General features: G+C 35.5%; 1 protein-coding gene across 3 annotated transcripts in view; it reads right to left on the bottom strand.

Annotated features, from left to right (window-relative positions):
* The window catches only part of FAF1 (Fas associated factor 1), a 173,776-nt gene that overhangs the window by 81,575 nt on the left and 65,466 nt on the right, over nucleotides 1-26,735 (bottom strand). For all 3 annotated transcript variants that reach the window (XM_064455119.1, XM_064455118.1, XM_064455120.1), the window contains exon 8: nucleotides 6,725-6,811. In XM_064455119.1, coding sequence (XP_064311189.1) covers nucleotides 6,725-6,811 — 87 coding nt within the window. The remainder of the gene's footprint in view (nucleotides 1-6,724; nucleotides 6,812-26,735) is intronic.

Raw genomic sequence — 26,735 nt, 5'->3', positions numbered from 1 at the left:
ACTCTTTTTACACCTTGCTAATAAATATTATTTTTCTTTAAAGAATTAATACACTGCAGTTTCAAATATGCATCTAGGAAACCTGAAAATTCAGAGAATCAAAATTGCTTTTTTATAAGTTGATTTGATTCTTTACTAGAATCCTAATAATTAAATCATTACCATACTATTTATTTTTAGCACAGAAGAGAACAAACTGCAATGGGCAGACCACATGCCTTTGAAGAGATATCTACCCAGTGGTCAGGGCACAACAGGCAAATTTTGTGGCTCAGAAAGGCAAGGAACTTCATGGAGATCCATGGGACACAGGAGGCATGTTAACATCAGGTATGTTAACACCTTCCTTCCTTCCTTGCCTCGTGCCTTCCCTTAGATAAGCAAAGAAATCAGAATGAGCACAAGTCTGCGAGTGTGCCAAGTAATGCAAGGACATCCTTGTCTTCCTCTGCTTGGCTATGCCCAAGAACCGGCAACAAAACCCAAGCCATATTCAAACATGAATCAAACATAGTTGGATTTTTTTCCTTTTTAGTAAAGCAGCAGTAAAAACTTACCAGAAAAAAAGATTATGATCAATGTGACAGCAGTTATTCTTCATTACAAAGAACAACTGGAATCTCAGATAAAGCCAGAGACTGTATTCTCTAAAAGCAGTAAAGCTTTTGTAACAGTTATAAAATCTTCCCTGTAGAACACAAGGCATCGTCACCAGTTAAGAGAGGACAGCAGAGTAAACCTGGGATATGCTGAAACCAGCATGAAAGCCCTAAACATTTAATGAGGAAATCTGAGTCCTTTTAATTACACTCTGGGTTTGGCACAATTCTGAACAGCAAGAGAAAGCACTGGTTTGGATAGAAAAGGAATATGGATATGCTACCTGCCTTTTATCTAGTACGTTGTTTATGGGAATTTTCCTTAAGCCCTCCATGACACACTAAAAAAAGCTCCATGTGGACTTGTTCTTCTAAAGAAAGGCTCTGTACTTTCAGATGGGAGGACTGTCTCAGCAAAACTATCAATGGTTTAGACAAATTGTGGTTACAAAAATATCACCTTATACATACGGTCAAGTCAACTGCACTCCCCTCCAAACATGCTTCTTGGAAGTCTCTTCCTTCCCCAAAAGATAAGAGATTAACATAAGCACCTGCTCTCAAAGATGAAATTTCTATTTGACTGGTGGCAATAAACTGTTGTAATCTGTTACCACCTCACCAACTCCCAATGCACCTCTGTATGTCCAAATCAATCTTGCTGCTCTTCCCCATAAGAAACATGAGATCAGCCTCAAAATTATATTATTTTATTGACCATTTAAATTTATGGATGAAATAAGTTATTAAAACTAGAACCCTTTTTATGGTAACTAAAACAGGTGATCTTATTATTCCCAGATTTCTGAGATTATGGCTGTTGCCATCCCAAATACCCCTACATCAAACAGAAGCAAAGAGCACACTTTCCATTTGTTTCATTTGCAGGATTCTCTAACAACTGAAAAAAGCAACATTAAAACTGGACCACAAGAAGCAGAAGTGTGAACAGAATATGACGAACTTTTTGTTCCATCAGGACTCAACATGGTTAAGAACGCTTAAAAATGAAAGGTTGGGTTTTTTTTGTTTGGTTTGTTTTGTTTTTTAAAACATAGCTACTAGACCAACTTGTGTATTTAACATGATACAACGGGATTTGCTCTTCAGTGTGCACTTCTTGTACTTCTGTAAGACTTGTTACCATGCACTGAGGAAATAAACCTTTCCCAAAAACAACATGATAGGTGTAGATCACTTCAACTGAATTATTTTAGATTTTGAAACCAGACAATCCTAAATAAATTTTATTGTGATAAAAAAGTACAAACATAACACAAAACTGGTTATCCCTGACATGGAAATTTTTATATAAACAAAATTAATTCCTATTACTTTATCTTAACTTTTATAAATAGAAAACAGACAAGGGAATGGGGTTAAAAAAATATTGTGGAGGAACAACTGTAACCTCCGTAACCTCCTTGTTTACTCTAGGGAAAGAACATGATAATTCGTCATACTTTCATCCACATAAAAACATCTAAGCAAGCCATAAGTCAAAGTCAGAAGGTTATCTAAAATAAAGACATTTAGGAACTGTTTATTAAATTACTCAGTTGCTTTTCTGTTTCATAATGATTATGAATGTGCTGCATCATAGATTACCATGAATTTCAAGACTGGGTGCTGCCTAAGGATATCCACTACTAAACTGAGATTATAGTATAAATGTTAAATCGAAACTTTACCATATTGCTGTACCCACATAACAAAACAGACTGCAAGTATTCTTCTAAGTATCTAAATTAAAAGGATCCTGCCAGATCCGCTCTACTACTCCACTGCAATTCTGATGAGAACCACAGAAGAAAAGTAACACACAAGGTAATTAACATTACAGATAATCCAAATTATAGTTATGATATTCTTACACAGAAAAAAAATTAGTTTAGTATTTTCTAATGATTTATGTATTTTCATTTAAATATAGTCAATTTTATGTTTCTGACTAACAGACACTTTCTCTGTCAGGACTACTCATTCTTTAGTCATATCAATTCCATGGGGAAAATTCCAAACCATCCAGTAAATGCACACATGGCATCCATTACAATTAAAGAGCCAGTGTATGTAAACCTCACAACTTGTTTTCATATCACAATGACAGCATGTGGTAATAAACTTTCTGTTCAGAAAGCCTTTGTAAGACCGGAAAGGGAAGGAAATATATACTCCCAAATACTAATTACTCAGATGCTTAATAGTCAACCTCTTCAAAAATCTGGAGATCAGCCAAAAAGTGTCATAAATAGTTTGACTTTGTACCAGAACACTATTTATCAGCATTCTTAATTTCTATCTGTGCAGACAGACTGTGCCTAAGTAATGAAATAGCTAAATATAACAGTAATGACAATTAGATCATACATAATCAAAATTCTCAAACGCTTATAACAAGTCTTTATTAAATTCAGCTAAGGAACGTCAACCACATCTGCTACAGCCGTCACAGAACTGAAGGTGGTCGTATTCACAGAGGACGATGCAGAGCCTCAATATGTTAGTGGCTACTCACGTGTCACATCTGAAATGTGACTCTTCAGTGCAGCCAAGTAACTTGTAGACCTACTTCTGACTAAACTAATATCCACTGGCTTGTCTATATAGTAAAGTAGTACAGTTACTCATCTTGAAATGAGGATACGAGGTCCTGACCAACCACACTGTTTAGGGAAACAAAGTGTTACTGGCAGTAGGTGGGAGGAGGGATCCTGAGTTCCTCTGTACAGGATCTGTGTGCGAGGGCACAGTTACAACACTGGGCGCTTCATCCTCTGCTTTTGTATCCCTCCCCTTTACCCCTGCAAACCTCATTTACATCTTTTTTTGTGCAGAAATATATTCCATTTTGTCAAGCTCACCATCATTACATATGAAGAAGCAGGCATTTCTCATTGCTACACTGAAATGACTTAAAACAATGAACTAATTAAGAAAAAAGTTTTAGCTTAAACACCAAGAACAAACACAGCACAAAACCAACCTCTCTCCTCCTTCCCAAATTGGGTGATGCTGTTCTATGCTATCAAAATGAACAGAAACTCCAGGGACAAAAACTCATCCTGCTAAAATAAAAACCAGAGACCTCCAAGGGGGAAAAAGTTTCACCTCAAACATGCATGTGTAAAAGCTAATATCCAAAACGTCATCTTTTCTTACATAATTATAATCACAATGTTTCAGTGTAAAAACTGTAACTACAACACCACCTACCACTGCTCTCAGATTTTTTTTTTTTTTACATGTGTATCTGAAGGTTTTTCATTCCACTCAGCAACAGCAATAATTACCAGTGGAAGTTTAGAAGTTCAGCCAATATAGCAAAGAGAAATGGAATACACTTCAGAAATTTTAGTAAATTATGCTGGCTTCATTTTCATTTTACAAGCTCAATAATGTTAAGGTAGTTACGATATCCAACATAAAAATAAAGGACAAACTGTGCCTATTTAAATGAAATTATACTTATCTTTCAATTTTCGAGGATAATTTTTGAGACTTCATTATATCAGTTGATGTTATATACGTGAAACCAGATAAATTAAGACTTTAATATAAAGTTTTACTTAAGTAAACTTGTTTAAAAAAGAGAATTATTTAAAACTCCTACATTTACTTTGTTTGAACTTTAATGAGCAGAACAGAGATAATTTGAGGCATTAAAATTATCCAGGCACAATGAAAGCTAAAAATATGTCCTTGCCAAATGGTGAACATGAGATTTCCACAGACTACGTACGCCTTGTTTCCCACAATCAAACTGTCTCAGCATGAAAACATTCTCCTGCATGTGGAGGTTTTGATATCCATTTCCCTGGTGAAAGTGTGCAAAAGGATCTGAAAGAGTTATTGACAATTCATACAGTATCCCATATTTCATTAGATAGTACAAGCAGAGAACATAACTCTGAAGGGAGACGAAGCAACAATGTTTTAAATGACTATTGACTTCACTAAATTTCCTGATAATGTCAGAAGACTGTAGTCTGTCAGGTTCATAAGAGCCTCAAGATGATACAGGAATCCAATTATGTGAAGTCTATTTAGTTGTCCTGTTTGCTAAGCCAAAGGTTAACGAGAACTGCAGTGAAAAACCTCCTGTGGTATTACAAAGTATTTCTTATGCTGCATAACATGTGAATGAAAAAGTATTTTAATCAAGTCTTTCTTTAACTCTTTAATTGCAGTGGAATACTATACAATACAGCCAATGAAAAACTCACAACTGAAAAAGTGGTTTTAAAATTTGTCTCTGAACTAAAGACATAATGACTAATTGCTGAAGTAATTACTACTGAATATTTCTAATCTGCAAGGAAAAAATGTTCCGATCACAAAGCCATAGATAATCATTGCTAACATTAAATCTTTATAAATAGTAAGCTATGGCCTCTAATTTTAGACAGAAATTAATTATATTTTTGTTGGTAACACATTCAAATCTGTTTACACAGCTGACAAGTCTCAGCTGCACCAGACTCGAGCAGCGAGCTTTGAGGACTCTCCTGCTTTGGAGCAGATGACTCAACATTCACCAATTTCATTAAAGATGAAAAGGGGAAAAATTCACCTGCAACAATGTCACTTGTAAAAACAGACTTAAAACAGATTTATGAGTTTTACATATGTGAGGTATCCTATTCAAAAGAAAGGGGGAAAAAAATACGGGAAAACCTAACAGCTGTGGGAAAACGGATTAGAAGTGTTGAGTTTCCAATTCTTTTTTGGGCTAATGTAAACTAATAAAATGTTAAAATGGATCCACATTTCAAAGACTGTAATTACCACATGACACCATGCTGTTATTTCAGATCTTACATCTATCGTCTCAGATATGCTCTTGAATACATGGACATAGATTTACCCATCTCCCTCAAACTTAACTGCTGTTTCTGCGGACACTACCACAGACATATTTTACAAGTATCATAGAAATATTAGAAATTCAGACAGTCTTTGCCTTTTTTTTTTTTTTATTGGCATAAATCCTTGACACAGAGCAAAAAAGCAGCAGTCTTATAAGTCTTATCACACAAACAGCAATTCTCCCTTTACAAGAAGAGAGTAGAAATGTACAGGAAAGAAATGCATTGAAGATAATGCTAATACACAGAGAAAGCAAATCCCAATTCCATTGTCACTCGGTATACTCAGGTTCAATCCCTAGTTTAAAATAATTTTATAAACATTTGAATTAATTTACATGAATTTTATAAAAATATAATTTTTTCCCTACATCTTTCTCAGGCCACAAAACCTATAAACAACATAAGTACATAATTATATCAGCCTTTTAGGCGTCTTTTTCACACTACCAGCAGAAAATTGTCTGCGCAGAACTGAAATGCCTGCTGTAAAACACACTGTAGGGACAACCATGCAAGGAAGCAAGTCCAATATTTAATGGAATTCTGCAGTTAAGTCCTACAATTTCATGAATTTGTAGGCAATTCACAGTTAGCTGATTCCGTCACTGAGGGTACATATTGACCTCAACCAACATTTCCTTCCATTTCTAAATGATGGTCATTCTAAAACCTGCAAAATACATCTGAAAACTGAATACATATTGTACTGTATTATTTACCATTTCAAAACGTAATCTTGCAAATGTCCGTAGATTCTTACTGGTCCAGCAACAACCAAAGTAGATACTTTAAAAGCAAGTGAAGCTCTCCACCGATTGCAACAGGAACACCTCCTGCTTAAAGCCAGACACAGGCTTAACAATACCAGTAATCTGATGGACACAACTGAGGAAAATACCTATATATGCACTCAGAATACATGTGAAAAACAGGACTCTTTCCCTGAAGTTCCATCACTGCAACAGAACTCCTCAACTTCCACAATGTTGCATAACTTTGCTTCAGTCTAGAAACACGCCTGCTTCTAATCTAAAACATGCACTGAATTTGATAGACATGAATAATTTCCATGGAAATGTGATTTAGGAAGCCAATAATTTAGTATTTGTATACTCCAAGATAAAGCTCTGAAGTACGTGTAATGATAAATTACTGCACATGGGACACTAAAAGCTATTGGGCCATTCTGATCAAAAATCCAAGTAGAATCAGCTATTTGTAAGAAGAAATTAAATGAGAACCAAAGGTACTTACTGAGTCATCTGTGGCAGAAGGAGGCCAGCCTTCCCATAACTGGTGACGGACAGGGATACTAGTTAGGTCATACACATTCCGCTTTACCTAGTAAAAAACAAAAACAACAATAAAAAACACATTCAGAACCTGTACTAACAAAAAGCATGAAAGGAAATTGTATTCTTTTCATCATAATCCCAAGTTTTTTATTTCGGGTTTTTTTTTCCAATTACTTTTTGTACAACAGGTTCCTCCAACATTTGAAGATTCCGGTCTGTTCCACACGTTTACATACAGTACTGCTGAATTTCAGTGCTGCCGAAAGCAACTGAACAAAACTATTGTAAAGAAAAAAATAATCTAGAAATTAATTAATTAATGTAATAATGATACTTTATTACTGAAGTATCATAAATGTGTAAAACAATTTACAATATGAATTTTCCCTGTAAAAAGTATTACAAAGTAATGATCAAACTGAAGGGAAGCAGAAGATAATAACAAAGGTAAATAATAAAGGTAATAACAAAAATTCTGTTACAGGTTTTGGTAGTTAACATACTCTGTTTTCACCTGAAAATTTTAGGTTCATGCTAACGCAATAAGAAAACCAACTATTCTTGCATGAGTTTCTTATATGGGGTAAAAAAAATGAAAGTGATAGTATTAAACATGAAAATATAAATTAAGCACATCTCCAATGAAGACAGCCCATTTCAAATATTAACAAAACGCAAATAAACTAATTTTTACATCAACTCTTTTCTCATGCTGTTAAAATACAAGTCACTACCATTAATAATCTCACATGATGGTTGTCAGGAGGAAAGGAAGGGGAAAAGAAGAAAGAGCTGAAAACTTCAAACATTGGAATAATGCTGCAAAATACAAGACTTACAAAACTCTTTCCTCAAAAACATTAACACAGATAAAAAAGCTGGCATGTTCTACCTGGCGTGCAGTCTAGCACACTTACCCTGACCTAACAACTTTCTCTGTCAGAACAGAAAAATTATTTAAAAAAAAAAAAAAAACAGGAAAAAACTGATATTTGTCAAAATGAGAAATACTAACATAATCCATATATTTAAAGGTTTCCTCTTTATGAAACTAATAAAAGGCGATTCTAAACTGCCATTCTTAAGGACATAGTACAATAAAACAAATCAATCTACTGTAATGACACTTTATATAATCTGACCCTAACTTAATCTGTACTTGCCATAGCTTCATCACAGAAGCACAGTTGAGTTTTGACTACATGGTACGGTAATACGGTAACATAAACACACGGAATGTACATATGTTCCTTCAAAATTTGGCATTTATTTTTAGTACAGGATGTACATGTAACATCTGGCAGTAGATATTTATCTAAAAATGTGTTTGCATAATGAAATAGCACCAAAACCCTTTTTCTCAGGATCACCTTCAGAGAGAAATGCTTTCTTTTAAATTTTGCACAGAGTTCAAGCACATTAATACATGGATGAATGATACATGTGCAGCCATTAAATGGTAAAAGAACTGTTCTAATAATTATAAATAACCTAAGGGGGGTGAGGGAGGAGGCAGGGATTTCCACACATATGCTTGCTCACTAATGTTGATTTGGGCAACATTCTTCAAAAGACTCCTCATGGCACTGCTGCATGAGTTTGCCAATGAATAAACATGACTGACAAAATGCAGGGCATTTAGAGGGCAAACAGAAAGTACAGTGCCCTTACTGTACTTCCAGTTCTCCGATCTTCCATTCAATTATTGTTGCTCATTCTCACTACTCTTAGTAGTAGTGGTGGTAATAGTACTTCATACTAATAAAGTGCCCCTTAATAATAACTGTGAAGAACTCTTCCATTTCTGGGTAGATTTAATATATAGGCGATGCAGATAATTTCAATACTATCAGTTTAAAGCTTTATAAAAGTATTCTGCACAGATGAGAGGAAAATAATGGCTTCAAATTATTATCTAACAGCAAGATACACTAGCTCCAACTCTTGAGTCTCCATCTCACTAAAGGATGAAAGTCAGACCATGTGGGTTCCTTATCTGGACACTTCAGTATCATAACATGTATTTGGGATGGATTTTCAGCTCAGCTCTACATTCACTGTATGTTTTAGAATCATTAAGATATCTTTCCTTTTTTTTGTAAAACTGGTAAATTACATGTACAACTGATAACCTTTATGTTAATATTGGGTTTGTTCAGGAGTCTTTGCAAGGGAGACCAATCTGGTAACTGTTTCGGTTAAAAAATTTAAAACTATATTTTAATTTAAAAAACTAAAACAAGAACACTGTTTTGGTTTAGACACAGAATACTGAAGTACTACTTAGTAAATAAAGTGCACTTCATACTAGTGCCTTCTTGTATTTAAGCACGTCGGCATGCTTTGAAAAATACAAAATATACCTTAATTATTAGCAACTTCTTTAAATAATTTCAAATACACATGTACATGGTGTATTCTTACATACACACATATGCATATGTATACACACATGCATCTGTGAAAAATGGAATTATGGAAGACTGAACTCTAAAGAACTTGGTATATGATCTCATTCCTACTGTTCAAAACAAACAGCCTTTCTTCACTGCTTCTTAACAAGAAGGTAGCCTGCTGTGCAGTATTCGTTTCACAGTAGTATCAAGGTAAAGAGATGTCATTACTCTGTACTGACCCCCCAACAGCCCATCAAAATGTAGCAATAATGATCTGTGATCGCAAGAATACAGTTCTTGCTATTTTAGTTTTCTTGCATCAAATGGAGATAAACTGTCCCTGTGAGATAACTATTCACCAATTACACATCAAAAAAGTCTGATAATATTATTTTCACAATATCAAACTCTAAAATGAACTATTTTCAAATAACAAGTGAAACTCATTCACAGAAATGTGGAATCAATAAACTACATAATATTGTTTTCAAAAAGCCTTCAGAAGTAAAAATAAATAACTCAGAAGTCACATTCCTCAAATTCCCTTTTAATTCCAAAGTACAACAGAAAGGCATTATGAAAAAAACAGTATTTCCCTTCTTTCATTAACTCATCTGTAACTGCACTGAATTCAATAACATTCCTCTGCTATTCTAAGCTTGAAAGGCATGCTCGGGGTAAAGTGTTATGTTGGTATAAAGCACAATGCCAGACTGATGTGCTGGACAAAAGTGATCAAAGTTGAAGTAATTTTAGCCAACGCACAAGTATTCTGCTGCATTATTCTACCAGAATGACATCTGTTGAGCAACTCGTCGCAGAATAAACCAGTTGTTATAGACAGGCCTGGTCGGGTAGGGGACCATGTAAGACTTATTAGAGTAATGTTTGATTAAACAAACTGCTTGAGTTAAGATCATAACTGGATTTGGAATTCATGCCAAAGTAGTCCTCTTTCAAACAACAAGCCACAATCAATTATTTAAGATAAAATAAGCTTGCTTTTAAATAACTATTAAATCTTACATTTGTCTGATAATCAGAATAGCATTAAGTAAGCAGACTGCAAAAGTTTTAAGAAAAATTTAGAGACTAGGGATGTTTACTGATCAAGTACAGAAAACCCCTTTTCTTCATTAACTGACAATTTCAGTTAAAGTTAAAAATTCTGTAACGAGCAAAAAGTTCTAAAGATTCGTATCAAGCAGAACTATAAACTACTTCTTCACTAGGCCTGTGAAATGAAAACCTACAGCTATACTCTTCATGTAACTGAAAAAAGTTAGCATGGTAAATGGATGAAGTCTGTTTTAAAGATTTTGTTTATAAATTCACATGGTATCGATAGGAAGATTGAAGTCTCTATAAATTTGTGTAAACCAAACTCTAGCTTCTAGTGCCACTGAGCTACATTTATTGGCAAACTTTTTGGTCCCCCACCTTTGATCAGTTTGAAATACTAATTGGTGGCATTGTCTTTGTGCAGCCCAGAATTTCTCTTCATAAAGTTCAGGTGCCATGGTGACTGGCACATTACTATGGCAGCCACCCTTCAGATTATAATCTCCAGAATATACAAGATCATTTAAAAACAAATTAAAGGCACATCTATTTGGTTCCACAACTCAGCTGTGAACAGTATCAATGCAAGCATTTAAACCAAAAAAAAAATACCCCGTGTATTTCAGATCCAATATTACTCGGAAAATTATGTATAATTCCTGCAGAACGCCCTCCCTTGCAGTTATACACTGATGCTGGAGAAGCACACGAAGTTTTCCCTTCAGCTCATTTTCACTGGTGTTAGAAGGGGGTTAAAATACTAAACAACTTTTAATACTTTAAGAAAACCTGTACATCAAAATAGCCAACACACTAAGAAAACTTCCCAGATATAAACAGTCTTACTTTCTTATCCTTCATTGTTTTTTGCAAGCAGATGAGTATGTTGATTTAAAAGGAAGGTTAAACATGAAAGATACACTTTGTTTGTAGATATGAAGTTAATCCAACATTCAAAACCATTCCACATCCATATTAGTCAGGATAAAATGAAGTAAAATGTATCACAGGGGAAGAAGCTTGTACCAGGTAACGAGATGATGATCATGACCTTCCGGTGGTTTCGCTTAGCAGGAATAAGTAGCTATTTTCTTATCTCTCAGTCAGAAAAATCTGAAATCTACTGTCAAAAAAAAAAACCCCAACACCTACCAAGCTGTTAAAAAATTAAATTTATGCTGAATCACCAAAGAACTGTCGTGCCTGAATCTGTATCTTTGAATCACAACAAATCACAACAAAGTTTAAAAGTAGTTTCCCTCAGGCTGTTTTCTGCTTATGCAGGTACAAAGTTAATTGAAATAATGTAGATAATGAACTTTTGTAAGTCTTATTATTAAATATAATTTATGCAAAGCTGTAAATTGGCTGAGATGCTAAAGACTGTTCCAGGCACATAGGCAGCATGAAAGACAGTGCAAAAATGAGTGCATGAAAGGCAGACAAAAGGAGCAATAAAGTCAGAGGACTGTGAGGAATGTGGAATGTGAGTTGGGGGGACGCGGGGAAATGAGATCAGATGCAGACAGAGCAAGGTTGCATGGGGCACTGGTAGAAAGTGAGAATCTTGACTTTGACATTGTAACGGAGAGGAAGCCAAGACAAGTAAGCAAAATTTTCAGGAGACAGCAACAATATGGATGGGGCAATGACAGAAAGAAATGCAAAGTAAGCAAAAGCATTTTGGTGAAGAAAGATGGAAAGAAAGGAGGCAGAACCAGCTAAAGCGATAGTCTTCAAGATTACAGAGGAAAGCCTTTAACATTTCTGCCAGACAAAATTCCACCAATAGACCACAAAGAGCATCAGGAATCTGGCAGTAGTACATGGGAAGCAGGGACAGGCTCTACCAAGTTTCTAAGCATAGAGGAGTGTCAAAGGTGATAAAGTGATTAATTTGAAAGGATAATGATGTTATAAATAGTTATGAACAAAAAGATGGGTCAGATGAAAGGGTAGTTTTAGTTAACTATGGACTAACAAGAACTACTAAAAATACAGAGACGTAAAACCAGAGAGAAAGAATTTCTGAATCAACATCTATGCCACTACCCATTGCAATAGATTTGGTCCATAGTAATAGTAAAGACACAGGACAGCAACACAAGTTAGGAGAGAAAATGAAAAACAAAAAATAAGTGATCCATATTTAAAATTTTCCCATACCAGAGAACAAGTGTTTTGCATTTTATCAGGAAAAGGCTATCTGCAGTCAACAAGAAACTGAAGGTCATTGTTTTTAAAAGTGAGATGTGCAATAACTTTTAGATAGCAACCCACAAATAGGATATATTAATATATAGCAAGTAGTGTACTGTATACACCACGACTAACATTAGCACCCAGACCAGAACTCTCAGGTCACTTTATGCAAGATTCATTTGAGGGGAATGGTGTAAGTCTGCTCCACTCACAATTTTGTTTGCCTTTTTATATCTCCAATACACAATAAAATAAACTATATAACAACATAAAGAACTAAGGTTATTTACATCAGTAAATTTTAATTTTAGTGCTGGCTTTACTTAAAAAACAATAATGCAAATCTAAAGACATCAAATGATAAGCAATCTCACCTTCTAGCAGCTGACTTCAGTTTAAACTATGGAATGCTTTCAATCGGTGAATTAAGATGTTACAATCAGGCTAATTTTAAATAACAGCATCTGCTTCTCAGTAATTTCATACCACTGAAACTCTCCAAGGAAGACTCGCTATGCTAAATTAACTGTTTACATTTGGACATATACTCATTTCACTCTGTTGTAATGTAGAGGAAAAAAATACACTTCCAACCTAAATATTTAAGATCTAATCTGAATGCAAAAGAACTCGTCTCCTGCCCAAGCTTGCCAGCCAAAATCAGTTGTGATTCAGTGCTTTTATGAAATACACAAGAACTCAAATGTGTGTTTTACTACAATAAAGTCTCTATTTTTTTATTTCTCAGCTCTTCATTTAAGTTACTATTTCTGCTTTTAATACCTCTGAGAAGATTCTGGTCTGCATTTATTAAGTTGTCCCCTTTAGTAGGCTACAGCTTTGAAACCTCGTCTTGCTTAATGCAGAATAAAAATGCATTAAATGCTAAGATAATTGGTTCTAATTCAATGTCTGAAATACATTACTTGCTTATTCTATCACGACAAGTAAAAGTGAAACAAATAAAAGCACCAAAACTTGTATACCTCCTGAAAATAGTATTCTCTTCCCTGTAATTAGGACTGTTTCATTTTGAAATTAAAAACAATATGCAATTTCAAACCCTCCTAAAGGACCCTAAGAGAACCCGAATGTCCATTGTACATCACCCACATACAAAGCAGAATTCATCAGCAAGTTGCAACATGAAAAATCAGTAGAAAATTTCTGCTAAGTTTTCATGTACCACTTTCCTGCAATTAAACACATTTTAGGTACAGAAAAGCCACTGCGACATCCAACTTTCACTTTAGAGTGTATGGAACAGTGTTCAAACCAAAATAAGCCCAGTTTAAACTGGTAAACGTAAAAACGGGTTGTGTTGTACTGCAGTATTCAGTAAATATTGCGCCAATACCTTCATTAGAAAGCTTGTTGAATTCATTATGTAACTATTCAAATATACTGGAAAATAATGTGTGATTTTGTGACATTTTGCTGATAAGAGTTTGAACAAAGAAGACTAAGTCACATGAAATGCTAAGCAAGCCCTAAGCACTCATAGCCTCATTCCCCAGATTTATATCTATCGTAGGGAGTCATCAAACCGAATCCAAACCAAAAATGGTAATTCCCTTTTACTGATGTAAATTCTTGAGGACTACAGATAGTTCTAATTACTCATGTGAAATACTACTGGAAAACTTTAAATGTCCTAAATTTAAAAAATAAACTGTTTTTTTCCTAAGCCAGTTGGATATGTTCTGTCTACTCACTCTACAGTTGAAAGAAAGGCACCTTTAGAGACACTAGCTACTCACTTTATAGCCTCATTGAGCAACTATATTTCTGAGTTGCAACACTTATTCAAATAATTTGGAACTTTTTCTTAACTAGAAGTTATCAGAAGCCCATCCAGTTCAGGAATCACCAGATGATTTAAAAATTAACTAAATGCAATGACATTTAAAATTCATTATATTTTGTAAATGCATGTAAAGAAGCATTCGGCAGTTTCCTTTCAGCAATAAAAATAACATTGAGAACAATTGCTTTTATAGACTTCACAATTACTAATACATCATTATCCTCTATTTCATTCATTGGACGTCATATTTTAAATCTCTTTCAAACCAACCCTTCTTGGATGTCATTTGACCTTTTTTAAATGGGTCTGTGCCAAGTTAGTGTCTTAACCCCACAACCTATAATAAAATCTTCCACTCGGTAATACTAGAAAATTTTCGTGGTTAAAACCTGCAAATTTTGAAACAGAAGATAAAAGCAAGGCTTCAACTAAACTTTACTTAACCTTTTGACACATGATCTTCTGAGTGCCTCATGCAATATGTATCTATACCTACAATATAATCTAAAAAGATAGATGTTGCAAGCACATGAGATGTTCCCCCAAAGATTCAGCAAGATATTGTCCCAACCTCAGTCTCTTGCCTAGACAAGGTTTGAGGTTTGAGAATTAATCTGAGCTCTCTTCAAGCTACCAGGTACTACTTTTTGCCACTGCTTTCGATCTGGCATTTTTCTGGGCTGCAGCAAGTGGCAAATGTTAAGTATATTCACTATATTATATTACTCACTATATTCAAATTTTATACACAACTGTTTCACTATCTTTAAAATCTTGTTTTACTTCTCAATGCCTCAGTTTTCTGCCAGCATACATGCACATTTTAATTCCATGGAATAAAAAAACCTCTTTGTTGATCTCCATCTATAAATACCTAAATTTAGCTACCCTTCTAGAACAGTGTTATCGCTAAATGCAAGTTACAATCTTCTGAACTTGATGCAGAAGTTACTGATTGCTGCTATATGGCCTGCACTGTGCAAAGGTTCAGCCTACATAATTATTATTATTCATTGCTTGTAGTGCCTAGGAGACCTAATTGTGATAATCCCCTCTGAACTTAAAACCACATGACCCTTTGAATTTTTTAATAGAAGGTTAAAAGAAGAAACAAATTCCTACAGAAGAAGGGAAAACACATTCTTCAGAAATTGAGGCAAGAGACATGAGCATTTAAAAAAATATCATTTTAGCAGCACACAAACATGAGGTTGAAATAGGGTAGGAAATAATTAGAGTATGAGCTAGCTGTGACATTAGAGATTGAAAGGAAAATGTGATTAGGGTTAAAAGAAATCAAACAACAAAGGCTTATTGCCAAAACAATTTTACAAATCTATCATTTATGTATTTATTTATTAATTTACAAATTATTACAATTTTACAAAGCCTTAAAGACTACTTCTAAAAAAGTGAAACTGATGGTACTACTGGAAGTTTTTTTTTTGTTCTACATACAGTGCACTGACACAGAAAAGAGACATTTTGAAGTCCTAGTTTGCTTTTCCATTCAGTAGGAATGGTCATCTGAGAAAATATACTTATTAGTAACCTAAATGAAAAAGCACTGCTCTGTGGAAACTTTTAACTGACCTTCATGCACATTGTGAAAGACAACAGGCGACTGCTACTAAGTCATCTATTACCAGATCACTACCAAGAGGCAACTACTCTTTTGACAAAGTACTCAACTGCAATATAAAGGGTAAATAGAGTTTTTAATATTGTTCCTCCAAGAAAGGATATCTATTTGCTGTAAAAAAACCCAGGATAATTACCAAAACAGATTGTTAATGCTACCATCCCAATTCCAGCTGCTTTTATGTCCTAAGTTGTTGACAAATTGCCAAACATCAGGCATTTTCTTTCCATTAAAATTAACGGTTTAAGACCCCTTTAAAAATTGTGAAACAAACTCTGGACACCAATACTCATGCAAGATCCTCCATCTGGCAGGAAAAATGAGACCTTAGTTTCATTATAAAAAATGTTACTTCTAGTTACCACCCTTCAGAAGATTTCAGAGTGCTTCACAAAGCATGACAGGAAAATTACATTAAATCCAAGGGATTATTTTGGACTCTGCTGCAGCAGTGTATGAGGCTGTAACAGAGCTGAAGCTATATATCCTATATCTAACAAAGGATATACCAGCTGAATTAGGACACCTCTAGGAAGAAGCCATGAAAGACTGATAAGAAAAACACTGCAAATTAGAAAATCATAATTATTAAGACCAGTTCGATGATCTTGGGACCTGAAAAAAGCCATATGAAAACAAGTAGTTGAAACAGCTGATCTACTAAATGCAACAGACGACTGCACGAGGGCAAGAGTTTGTATCTGGGCTAACTTGATGAAAGAGGTCATCAGAAGTCAAGGGACAAGTAATTTCATATGGATTGCATGCTTAGAAGACGTAACAGATAATCCTAATAAATCATCTCAGTGATTAAATCAGTAACTTGGAGAAAAATATAACTTGACATTTATCATGAAGTTAAGGGCACGACCAAGACCAGTAACTTTGATCCAAAGTATTTAAAATTGGTATGAAAACATGATTTAAACTACTAAATACACTTTCTGTCCATCCAAACTTCTCTCAGACCTATCAGAGCCAGGGCCAGAAGTTACTGCCACTACTGGGTAATGGTAAAACATGAACAAAGGTTACGAAGTAAGAAAAAATCTGCATGCCGGTTGCACAGTCTTGATCCCAGTTTGTCCATATCACATGGGCATATTCAGACTCCTGCACAAACAAGTGTAATTTTGCAGCTCCTGTCTCTCAATCTGTTCTACTTCCTTTGTTAGGAATTAGTGTGTGAACTCTTCAGCAAGAAGTCTGTATTATGCTTTCCGGTATCTTGTTTTGGCTGTGCTGTTTCCTTTTTAAGGAACTAGTTGCCTTAATGAGTTACAGCATAGCAAATATTTTGGATACAGTCAGGTCCCCACTCATAAGGACCTTAAGGACCTTAAAGATTATTTCTAGGGTTTGAATTATCACTCTAAGTGAAAGAGGTAGTCAATGTGATTCCTGCAGTGGGAAGTAGATCTGTTACATTTTCACAGCTGTCATGTTCTGAACAAAAGAAAATTTAGACAAATTTATTTGAAGACAAAACCCTCATCGTCATTCACAAGAAACTAGTCTGCAACAGCCTAAGCATGATAAATACATATATTGGTCTTTCATCTCTTCCCTACTTGTGCATTTTCATGGGTCTCAAAAGTAATCAGTCATATTAATAAATAGCAAAATAGATGGTCATTTCAGGAACTAATAAGGAGATGAATGGAAGTTAGGTTTCCCATTCTCATCACATTCAAGTATAGTAAAGAGTAACAGTTGTATTCATACAAAAAAACCCCACCTTTCCCTCTTTCAAATTTCTTTTCGCTTTGGTCCAATGAGAGACTAAATCCTACCGCCCCTCGCAAACCTCAGATTATGATACAAAGACATACACTCCTTAACATATTTCATTGATGGACAGTATCTTCCTCCATTCCTACCCAAACATGTTTCAGAGTAAAAATTGATTGTTTCAAAGTCTTGGAAAAAGCATAAACCACATGTGCTTCAGAGACAATCCTTATTTTAAGTGATAGGCCTATCAATTTTAGTTTAATAAATGGAACGTCACAAAATCTGTATTTTGTCATGTGTTTTTACTTGTCTCATTTCTAGACAATTGGTAAAATACTCTTTAATGAGAGACCATGTTTTATTGCTACTAGAAGCAATATAAAATCCTTTCAATTTCTTTAAATGGTCAATATTAGAAAATATTTGCAAATTTAGACATTATGTTAAAAAGTAGTTTAATCTATGAATCTTGTGAAGCAAAGTACCGCAATTGTACAGAGAGTTCTGCAGTACTTACAGGTAGAGAAATCCTCTAATAGTCCTCTAACTTCAGTGTTTTACCTATTTCTTCCCACCACTTCTACACTTAAAGATCACAGCAAGCCTGCTGCTTAGAGAAGAGAGATGGGTAGGGTCTCTCTGCGGCCCTTTTATTCTCAGTGCCAACCAACAAGATGCATCTAAAAATGAAGATGAGCCACAGATCTGAAAACACTGATTTCACCAATACTGCTGTACTGTTGCAACAACAGGGTGAAGCTTTTAGTGTGACTTGTACTGCATCTGCCAGCGTCGTTTGCAACCACAGCTGTAACCCAAAGGAAAAATTACATGAGAAGTGCATTTTCTCTAAAGGCTTGCTGATATCTTCACCACACAAAAGAGAACATGGGTTACCCAGAAACCCCATTAATAACTCAAGAGTTGACTTGCTTGACTACCTTGCCAGATACCTTGTTGGTATCAGGCAAGTGGCAGACTCTTACATGTGAGAACTCATCAGGAACTCAACACTGAAGTAAACTGTGATATCTTTCTCAGTCACTGTAAGTATGAATTTAATATATTATGTGGTTAAATTTTAATAGATATTATATTAATGTTATTTTAAATTCAAGTTTAAAAAATGATAAAACAAGGTTTACTCAGCTGTTAGCCAACAAAAACATTTCTTGGTAGTTCCTCCATTTCATTTTCACGTCTACCAAATCATCACTTCTTTCAGGGTTTTTCTTTACATCAGCAGTATTCAAAAAGAATCTGAAATTCACTTCTGCTTTAACCAAGTAATGGCTGTTAGTTTCACATTGGAAAAGAAAATTACGCAGACAATCTGCACAGCGTATTTTAAGAATGTCAACAAACACACATAAATTCCAAATATAGTTACTAATATTGCTACATTTAAGGTACATGCATATAAGGTGCTCGGTTATACTATTAACAAGCAGCTCTCCTATATAAATATACATTTTTAAAAAGAGAATTCAGTCTATTTAACAATTCACTAACAAAGCTATTCCTTAGCTCATCCCTGCCATAACCTGCTCTATTCAGAAACATATGGGAAAAGACATTAAATAACCAGTGAAAACTACGGACTTCTGGTATTAGTGCTACACATTGCATACCCCTATTCATTATTCCACCTCCCTTGTTTAATCTATCATTAAGACTCAGTGACCCTACACTAAATTTAAAGCAGATCCTTCCTTCCTCCCATGCCTAAATTCACATACTTTTCTAGTTGGGGATGCCCTTGAGTATTAGCCACTCTACAGGGTTTCTCTAATCTCAGCTCTGAACTATGTTGTGCTATAGAAGCAAGAAATTGCTGGTTTACATCTTTAACTATGGAATCTTCCACCAAAAAAAACCCTCATTTACTTAATAAGATAAAGATCTTTCACTTAGTACATATTTGACATGTACAAATATTTATATAATTCTTATTCTACATCATGTAGAGGGAAATATAAAGCAATCTGTTTTAAAGCACTGCTTCCCTGTACTTGGGTCCCAAACGCAATTTCACTGGAAACAATTTTAAAGCTTTCAGAAGTTGTCACATCTTAGGAGAGCTAGATCTTCATTTCCATTCAAAGTCAATATGAAATAGTTTTTTAAAAAACAAACAAAAAAACCCCAAGTAAACAAGATTTAAAAAATCAGATATTAGATTTGCTTTTGGTTTTTAATGTAGCAACTAAAAATACATTAAAAAATATAAAGACCTATGCCTCTTTCATTTCTTTTTAGTGACACAGATTGCACTTCAGCAGCTGTGGCAGTACAGGTGAAAATATTATTAAGAGTTTTCTGAATAAGGGATAAAAATCATTATCATTAACATCTGCACGTATTTGTCAACTATACCTGCCTTCCTCTTCCATGATAAGGTGAAAATTGATCTTCATCAGGATTTTAAAAAGTTAAAGACAGTAAGACAGTGAGTAAAGCAGAGGTGAAATTCTGTTGAGTTAACAAATGAATCAGGCAAAGGTGCAATCACTGAACAGAAATTCTTATCTTTACTGAAAGAAGCCATACAAATTTGTTTTGTTTTAATGAATAATATTTTAAAATGTATTTCCTCAAAAAACAGATTAGTGTTGAAAAGAGCAGCTGCAACCTGACCAAAAACCCCAGTCTGCATTCTCTTTGGCTTTTCTTTCTTTAATTTCTTTAAGTCTTTCCCCAAACAAGTCAGCACTTGAACTCATGGTAGGTGTACATAAGCCGTATGTATTTGTAGAATACAAAAAGATGAAGGGGAAAGCAACCTAGTAAGGTTCAAGTTGTCAAAAATCATGTTTTTCTCTGTGTAGGCTATAAAGGGTTATTTGCAACTCCTGTTCTCTATTAGAAGTTATCAGATAACAAAAAAATATTGGGGACAGTTAAAATAAACACAGTAAGCTGAGAGCGATACTGGAAAACCTGAAGTCTGAGTACTATGCAGTTGCAGACACAGGAAGATGAAGGAAAAGTGTTACCAGAAAATGAGAAAAACCAATAAATGTGAACTCTATAAAACTGGTACACGGAACAATTTGGCGATTAATATAATCTGGAAGCCTCTCCAATGAGGACGTTTTCTTTACAAGCAGCAAACCTTTTATGAAGAAAAGAAGTCCTGTTTTGCTGAATCTAACCTTTTTATCAAAGGCATACTGGCACACTCCTGCCAAAAGCTGCTTCACAAGCTTGAACTGCATTTATGACAGAAAAGCTGACAAAAAAAAAAGTCACAGAAGCTGCCTAGAAAAGAGCATTTTTCAGAACTTCATTTTAAGTTTTTGAAGATGAGGGATGTGCCCATTCATTCTCACTCCCCACTAATTTCCACGTTATTCAAATGAAACTTCTATTAGGAAGAATGTTTTGACTGGGAAGATAACCTAGAAACCTCTCAGGACCTCTGTGAGACATCAACAAATGGCCAAAATCTCAGCTACTCACTTCCCCAGAAATACCTCCGACGTTGCACAGAGTTAAGTGTCCCCCTCAGAATTAGGTTTTCTCTAAAATAAAACTAGATAGTATGTATTACAAAACAATACTCATAGATAACAAATATTAAGATCAGAAAAGATCTGTTCTGCTCAAATTAACACATTTCTATAAATCAAAGCAAAATTCACCCTCACTTTCGTTCCTGTTACAGAATTATCACCTCAACAGCCAATAGAAAGAAAGATCTAATGAGGTATTTCAGTATCTCCCAAAGAAATATTTTCAGCTGTTTTTCTTTTAAGCGCATGAAAGAGAGTAATGAATTGCTCTTGCGCAGTCTTCTTTATTATTCTGTTATAACAAGAAGAGAGTTACACTGAGTCTTTATTTCTCACACACTTCAAAATATTTTTTAATCTTACTGCAACAATGGCAAAGGAAACCTGTGACCGGAAAGGACAGCAACAGATAAGTTCCACTTCGAGCAGTAACTTTCCTTGTTACTACTAATGGGTAACGGGCTGAGATGGCAGAGACATTGGCTAGCTGAGAGGTACCTGAGAGCTCTGCACTCCAGAAATCCAGGAAATAATCCAATATCCCTTGGGAACAAGTTTCCATGAAAGACAAGGACCTAGACTTCTACCAAAACCAGGTCATTCAGCTGGCTCCTGGAATACTTCTGCCTGTTACAATGAACATCCATTACTGGAGACAAGCAAGCACCCTGGATCCCTGAAAGTATCCACATACATCACGGGGGTCCATAGGTTTGAGGTGGGGAAGACAAATCTCTTACAGCCCAGTAAGAACACACCAGAAACCTGAAGAAAGGACTGGGATATGCTGATGGTCGTTCACCTGCAGAGAGAGTATACCCTGCATCTAAAGTTGTTTCAAACGAGACAGTGAAACCATAACCACCTCTTTTATGGTTTTATGTGAGAACACTTGGAAGAAAATTAATTAGAGGCACATCCAACAGATCAAGAATGTATATCACAGGCCCTCTAAAGAGATGTAAGGTCTGGAATAGATTCATTAGCACTTTTTTTGTTGTTTCTGGATCTAAATGATTAGCCTTGAGTAACCACAGCCTGGGAAGTTTTGAGGATATCCTCCAAGGTCTCCTGGTTGTCAGAAATGTTCCAAATCATCTCTGCACATCATCTTTGGGCAGTCAAGCAGAAGAACCACAAGGTAATGGGCCTTTCTGAAAGACCAAATGCTTTCCAATAGAGAAGTCAAGACTCTGAACGTCCTTGTTTATGTGTTATCATCACCTTGACACTGGGATACGTGAGGCTTCTGCATACAGACTATCAACAGCTGCTGAGAAACATTCTATAAAGAGCTTGTGATCCTGCCTGGGCAAGTGAGCTGTCGCTTACCTGCCAATCATCAGGAAAGGGACAGAAAGCCATGCATCCCCTCACATGGATGGCATGACTGCTGACAATAAATTTGGTGAATTTATTTTGTAGCTTTGTGTCTCTAAGTGACACAGGCATGAATAGCAGTCATCACACACACACACTCAAGGACAGTTCTTGGGCAAGAAATGAGCTGCAAAAGACAGACAGGAATCTGGCAGGTTAGGAAACACAGATTAACTGACCTCCTCGAGTAAAGAAACTTGCTCAGTAACATCAAAACTCTCCACGTGAATGTGAAAACAAAGGCACTCAGACCCCCTATTTTAAAGATAAGTATTCCCATCTTGTATTCATTTTAGATATTTGGAATAAGTTTCTGCAAAATCCTCTTCCCTTGGCATAAGGTTCATTATTAAAGCCCAATGGATTAGAAGACCCAGGAGTGTCTTGCCTGCAGATGTCTTGTGAAAACAAATTCCTGAAAAGCAGCAGGAAAAAAGGTTCCAGGGATGGCAGAAAGCTGCTTGCAATGGTGTCACAGAGACAGGCATTTTAAATTATAATTCCTGACTGGAAGAAACGTGTGTAACCTATCACCAAAGCTATGGAGAAAATGGACTGATCAGACTGAAAGGGAAATAGGTTGCTCCTTTTCAGAATCTTCAAAACTGTTTTGAAAGTACAGACTGAGGTACCAGCTATTGAATATAGGGCCATCTCTGGTGGCTGTGCCAGTGATGATACCCTGAGGACTCAGTATCATGGTTTGCAAGGAAGCCATGGGAGCAGAAGTCATTCAAAGGCCTCTGCAGTTCATTCTGCTGCATATCTTTGACCTTGGTGCAGACTCTGAAACCATGGGATCAATCTATACTTGAAGAAATATCCTCAGTTACTCACTGAAATTCAAAATATCATTTGCCTCAGTGACCAAAAAGATCCTGTTTCCAGACTTTGGTATACGGTATACAGGTTATGTCAGAAAAACAGAAAGCTTCTGCTCATATGCCCACCTCAAGAGCAATATTCCTGATCTGATCCTTGGAAATAAGTCACTGAAAGACAAAAATCTGGGATGGAGATATTTTGAGGATATGCGAGGGTCACATTATCTTAAAAATACTTACAAATACACATCAGACAGTAGCCCTGGGAAAGATGCAAATTTAACTTGTACGAAAGCCCTAATATCATCCAAATGAACAAACTGAACAGTAGGAATGACAGCCTTACACTTTTGTTTTTCAGTATCTGTCTCTGAATCAGAAGATCTTAAGGCATGTTTACTGTGCAGGCATATAGAGGGATAGAAAAGCGCATTTCAGAATAAAAACTGTGTAGAAATACTTGCAAATTAAACGCCTCTTTTTACTTTCATCAGAGCTTTCCTTTTAAAAAAGAATCAATAAAGCTTCACAAGAGTAAACTGTGTGTGGTTCTTCCTGCGTCAACCTCAGTGCCAATTAAATTCTGAACCCTAAATCTTTATTGTTTCCTATTAGCTGCTAACCAGAACGAACACTGTGATTTTCTGATATCCCAGGCCGAGACTTGCTGTAACAGCAGATAGAAAAAATATTCTTGTTTTGACTTGTCTGCTGAGTGAACCTGACATTGAAGCTACATGGTGAAAAAAAATGCATAATACCAAGATGTTTATTTTACAGAAACACTTAACTTTTGTGACCACAATTAACACTCGGGGAAAAAAAGCCATTGACAAGACTGCCTGGCTCCTGCTTCTGCACTGCTTCTTAGGCTCCCTTTCTGAGGGGTGGCTCGGCTCCCACAGAAGCCAGACTGCCGCGGACCCCAGGGGCTGCCTTCAAAGCAGCACATGGGGAGGAAGAGGGGAGCAGGATGTCAAGGAGTTAAATACAGCTACAAAGTGACATCAACTCCCAGCTAGAACCCAAAACAGAAGTCTGAGGGCAAACAGCTGCTGAGAACAGCTCATCCTCTCCTCCTGCCTCTCCCACCCTCAAGCTCTGGGGACGCCTCTACAAGGAGGGCAGCAGGACACCACCCCCAGAAGTCACTCACAGCTTTGCAGGAGCAACATCCTAACTGTGCGCACAGACAGGAAGGCAGAATTGGTCCTAAATTTATGATGCTACAAGGTCTTAATTTTTTTATAAAATAACCAGAAAAATAAGCTATCTTAAAGTGCATTTTGGGAATACAGCTAATTTTGTGTTGTATAAACACAGCTCCACATATCTCACTCCATTCCCTAAGATAACAGAACAACTGTTGCAACACTGTACTCCTCCAAACCACCATAAGCCTCATGATACAGTAGAGTATTTTAACATTTATTCTGTAATAGTGACATTTATCACTAAACTGGGCAAAGAACTAAAAAATGGTTACCCAACAAGTCATCATTTTACCAGCAGTAGAACATGGATAGCACATTTCTAGAAATTAAAAGTGTAAACAAGTTACAGATATGAACACTAAACTTTCTAGTAATTTCTAATTTAACACTACATTTGAATTGCAAAGCAGTCGAAGAGAGTACGAAACTGACTTTTCTTCCTTATTCCAACTGCATTACAGTACGTTAGCCATGGTTCACAAATGGGAGAACAGAAGAATGCAAGGAATTGAGAAAGAGCTTCAAAAAAGTCTGAGAAGCATTTTTGTTGCCTATGAAACCAATCAAAGTTGGCTGGTTGGATTAAAGCGGTGTCCTATTTTGAAGTTTTTCTCATCACTGCAACGCAGAAGCATACACAGAGGTGACATAAGAGTTTTAAAATGGTCTGATATTTTGAAGAACAAAATGGCACCCTCAAAAAATTGCAGCTAACTACTGACCAAACCCAACCTATTTCAAGGATAGAAATGCCTATCAAACCTTAATAACTAAGTAATAAATCCCTTTGACTCAATACATTTGGAGCACTAATTCAAGATGCTTAAAGAAGCAGATAACATTAAGAATTAAAATGCAGAACACATAATATGTAAACATCAAACACAAAATATTATTAATTGTTATATACTTCTCATGTATTTGCACTACACATGTATTTCAAATGCAAATATTAATTTGGAGAGAAATACCTACTGTATATGCACACACTGAAACAGTTTGCTCAGCTTTACTGCATCAATAGTTATTTGACAAGTTATAGCATCACAAGCTGCTCATTTACATATTCAGCTATTGTCTGTTTTTTCCCTGTGAAGATGTTAATAAAACAACTGTTTTACAGATCCATACTAACAGCTCCTCCTCTGAACCACAAGGATACTCATAGTTATGCAAATTCAGTACATAAAATATACACCAACAAAAAGACACCAAAACAGTAAAAACAGTTCTTTTCTAAATCCTAGGAAAGTGTAACTTTATTGAACTATGCAAGTGAACACTAAGAATAACAATTTAGTCGATAGAAAAAAAGATCCATTTGATATTCAGATAAAAATCAGTGAAAACTCAGTCTCTGAAAAGCCAACATGCAAACATTGTACTCAGTAATTCCCTCCACACGGGGACAGTTTTCAAGTGTAATTCAACATACTTAGCAGTCTGTATTGGAGAAAATAAGTATAAAGAGCATAATAATTTTAAAGTTTCTGATTTACAGTATGCTTTTCTGCATTGTAAGGAGAAAACAGTATTTAGAAAAGTTAAGTCAGACAAACCTTGATTTCTTAAACAGGCTGCAATGAAGAAATTCTTAAAAAGTTTTTCATTAAAAACTGCAAAAGACTAAATAAACCAGAAGATCAAAAGCAGGAATGAGAGAGCAGTGAAAAAGAAAACATGTATGCAGACTAACAAAAACTAAAACAGAAGAAAACAAATTCTTAAAAAGAAGAAAAAAAATAGAAAGACATGGTTTACGACACAAGCAAAATGACCTACAGAAGAGAAAATGTACATGGGTGTTTGTCCAATTATCTTAGGTCCAACCTATAAACTGACAAAGGCAAAAGACACACAAAATGAGAACTGAAATTGGATTTTATTTCTCTTCTGATGCCAGTGTCCTGAGATGACAGATGCTTATTTCAGACTGCATGCTAAAATTATCCTCTACTTCAAACAGTTTGCATTTACATTTCAGAAGAAACATTTCATTTCTGAGTTTTATTGTTCATTTCAAACAGATCTTAAGAAAAAAATATAATGACTCACAATGTTAACATACTCCTCTAAATGAAAAAACTATACCTTTTTGGGTATTCAAAAGACTCCTCTTACTGCTCAGGTTGATTCTTTATAAGACTACTTTGCAGTCAGCTGCACTTTTCACTTAATCTTTCATTTGCTTGTT

The sequence above is a fragment of the Phalacrocorax carbo genome, chromosome 6, assembly GCF_963921805.1.
Source record: "Phalacrocorax carbo chromosome 6, bPhaCar2.1, whole genome shotgun sequence".
NCBI lineage: Eukaryota > Metazoa > Chordata > Aves > Suliformes > Phalacrocoracidae > Phalacrocorax > Phalacrocorax carbo.
The sequence above is the reverse complement of the archived record's forward strand: the minus strand, read 5'-3'. Positions and strand labels throughout refer to the sequence as shown.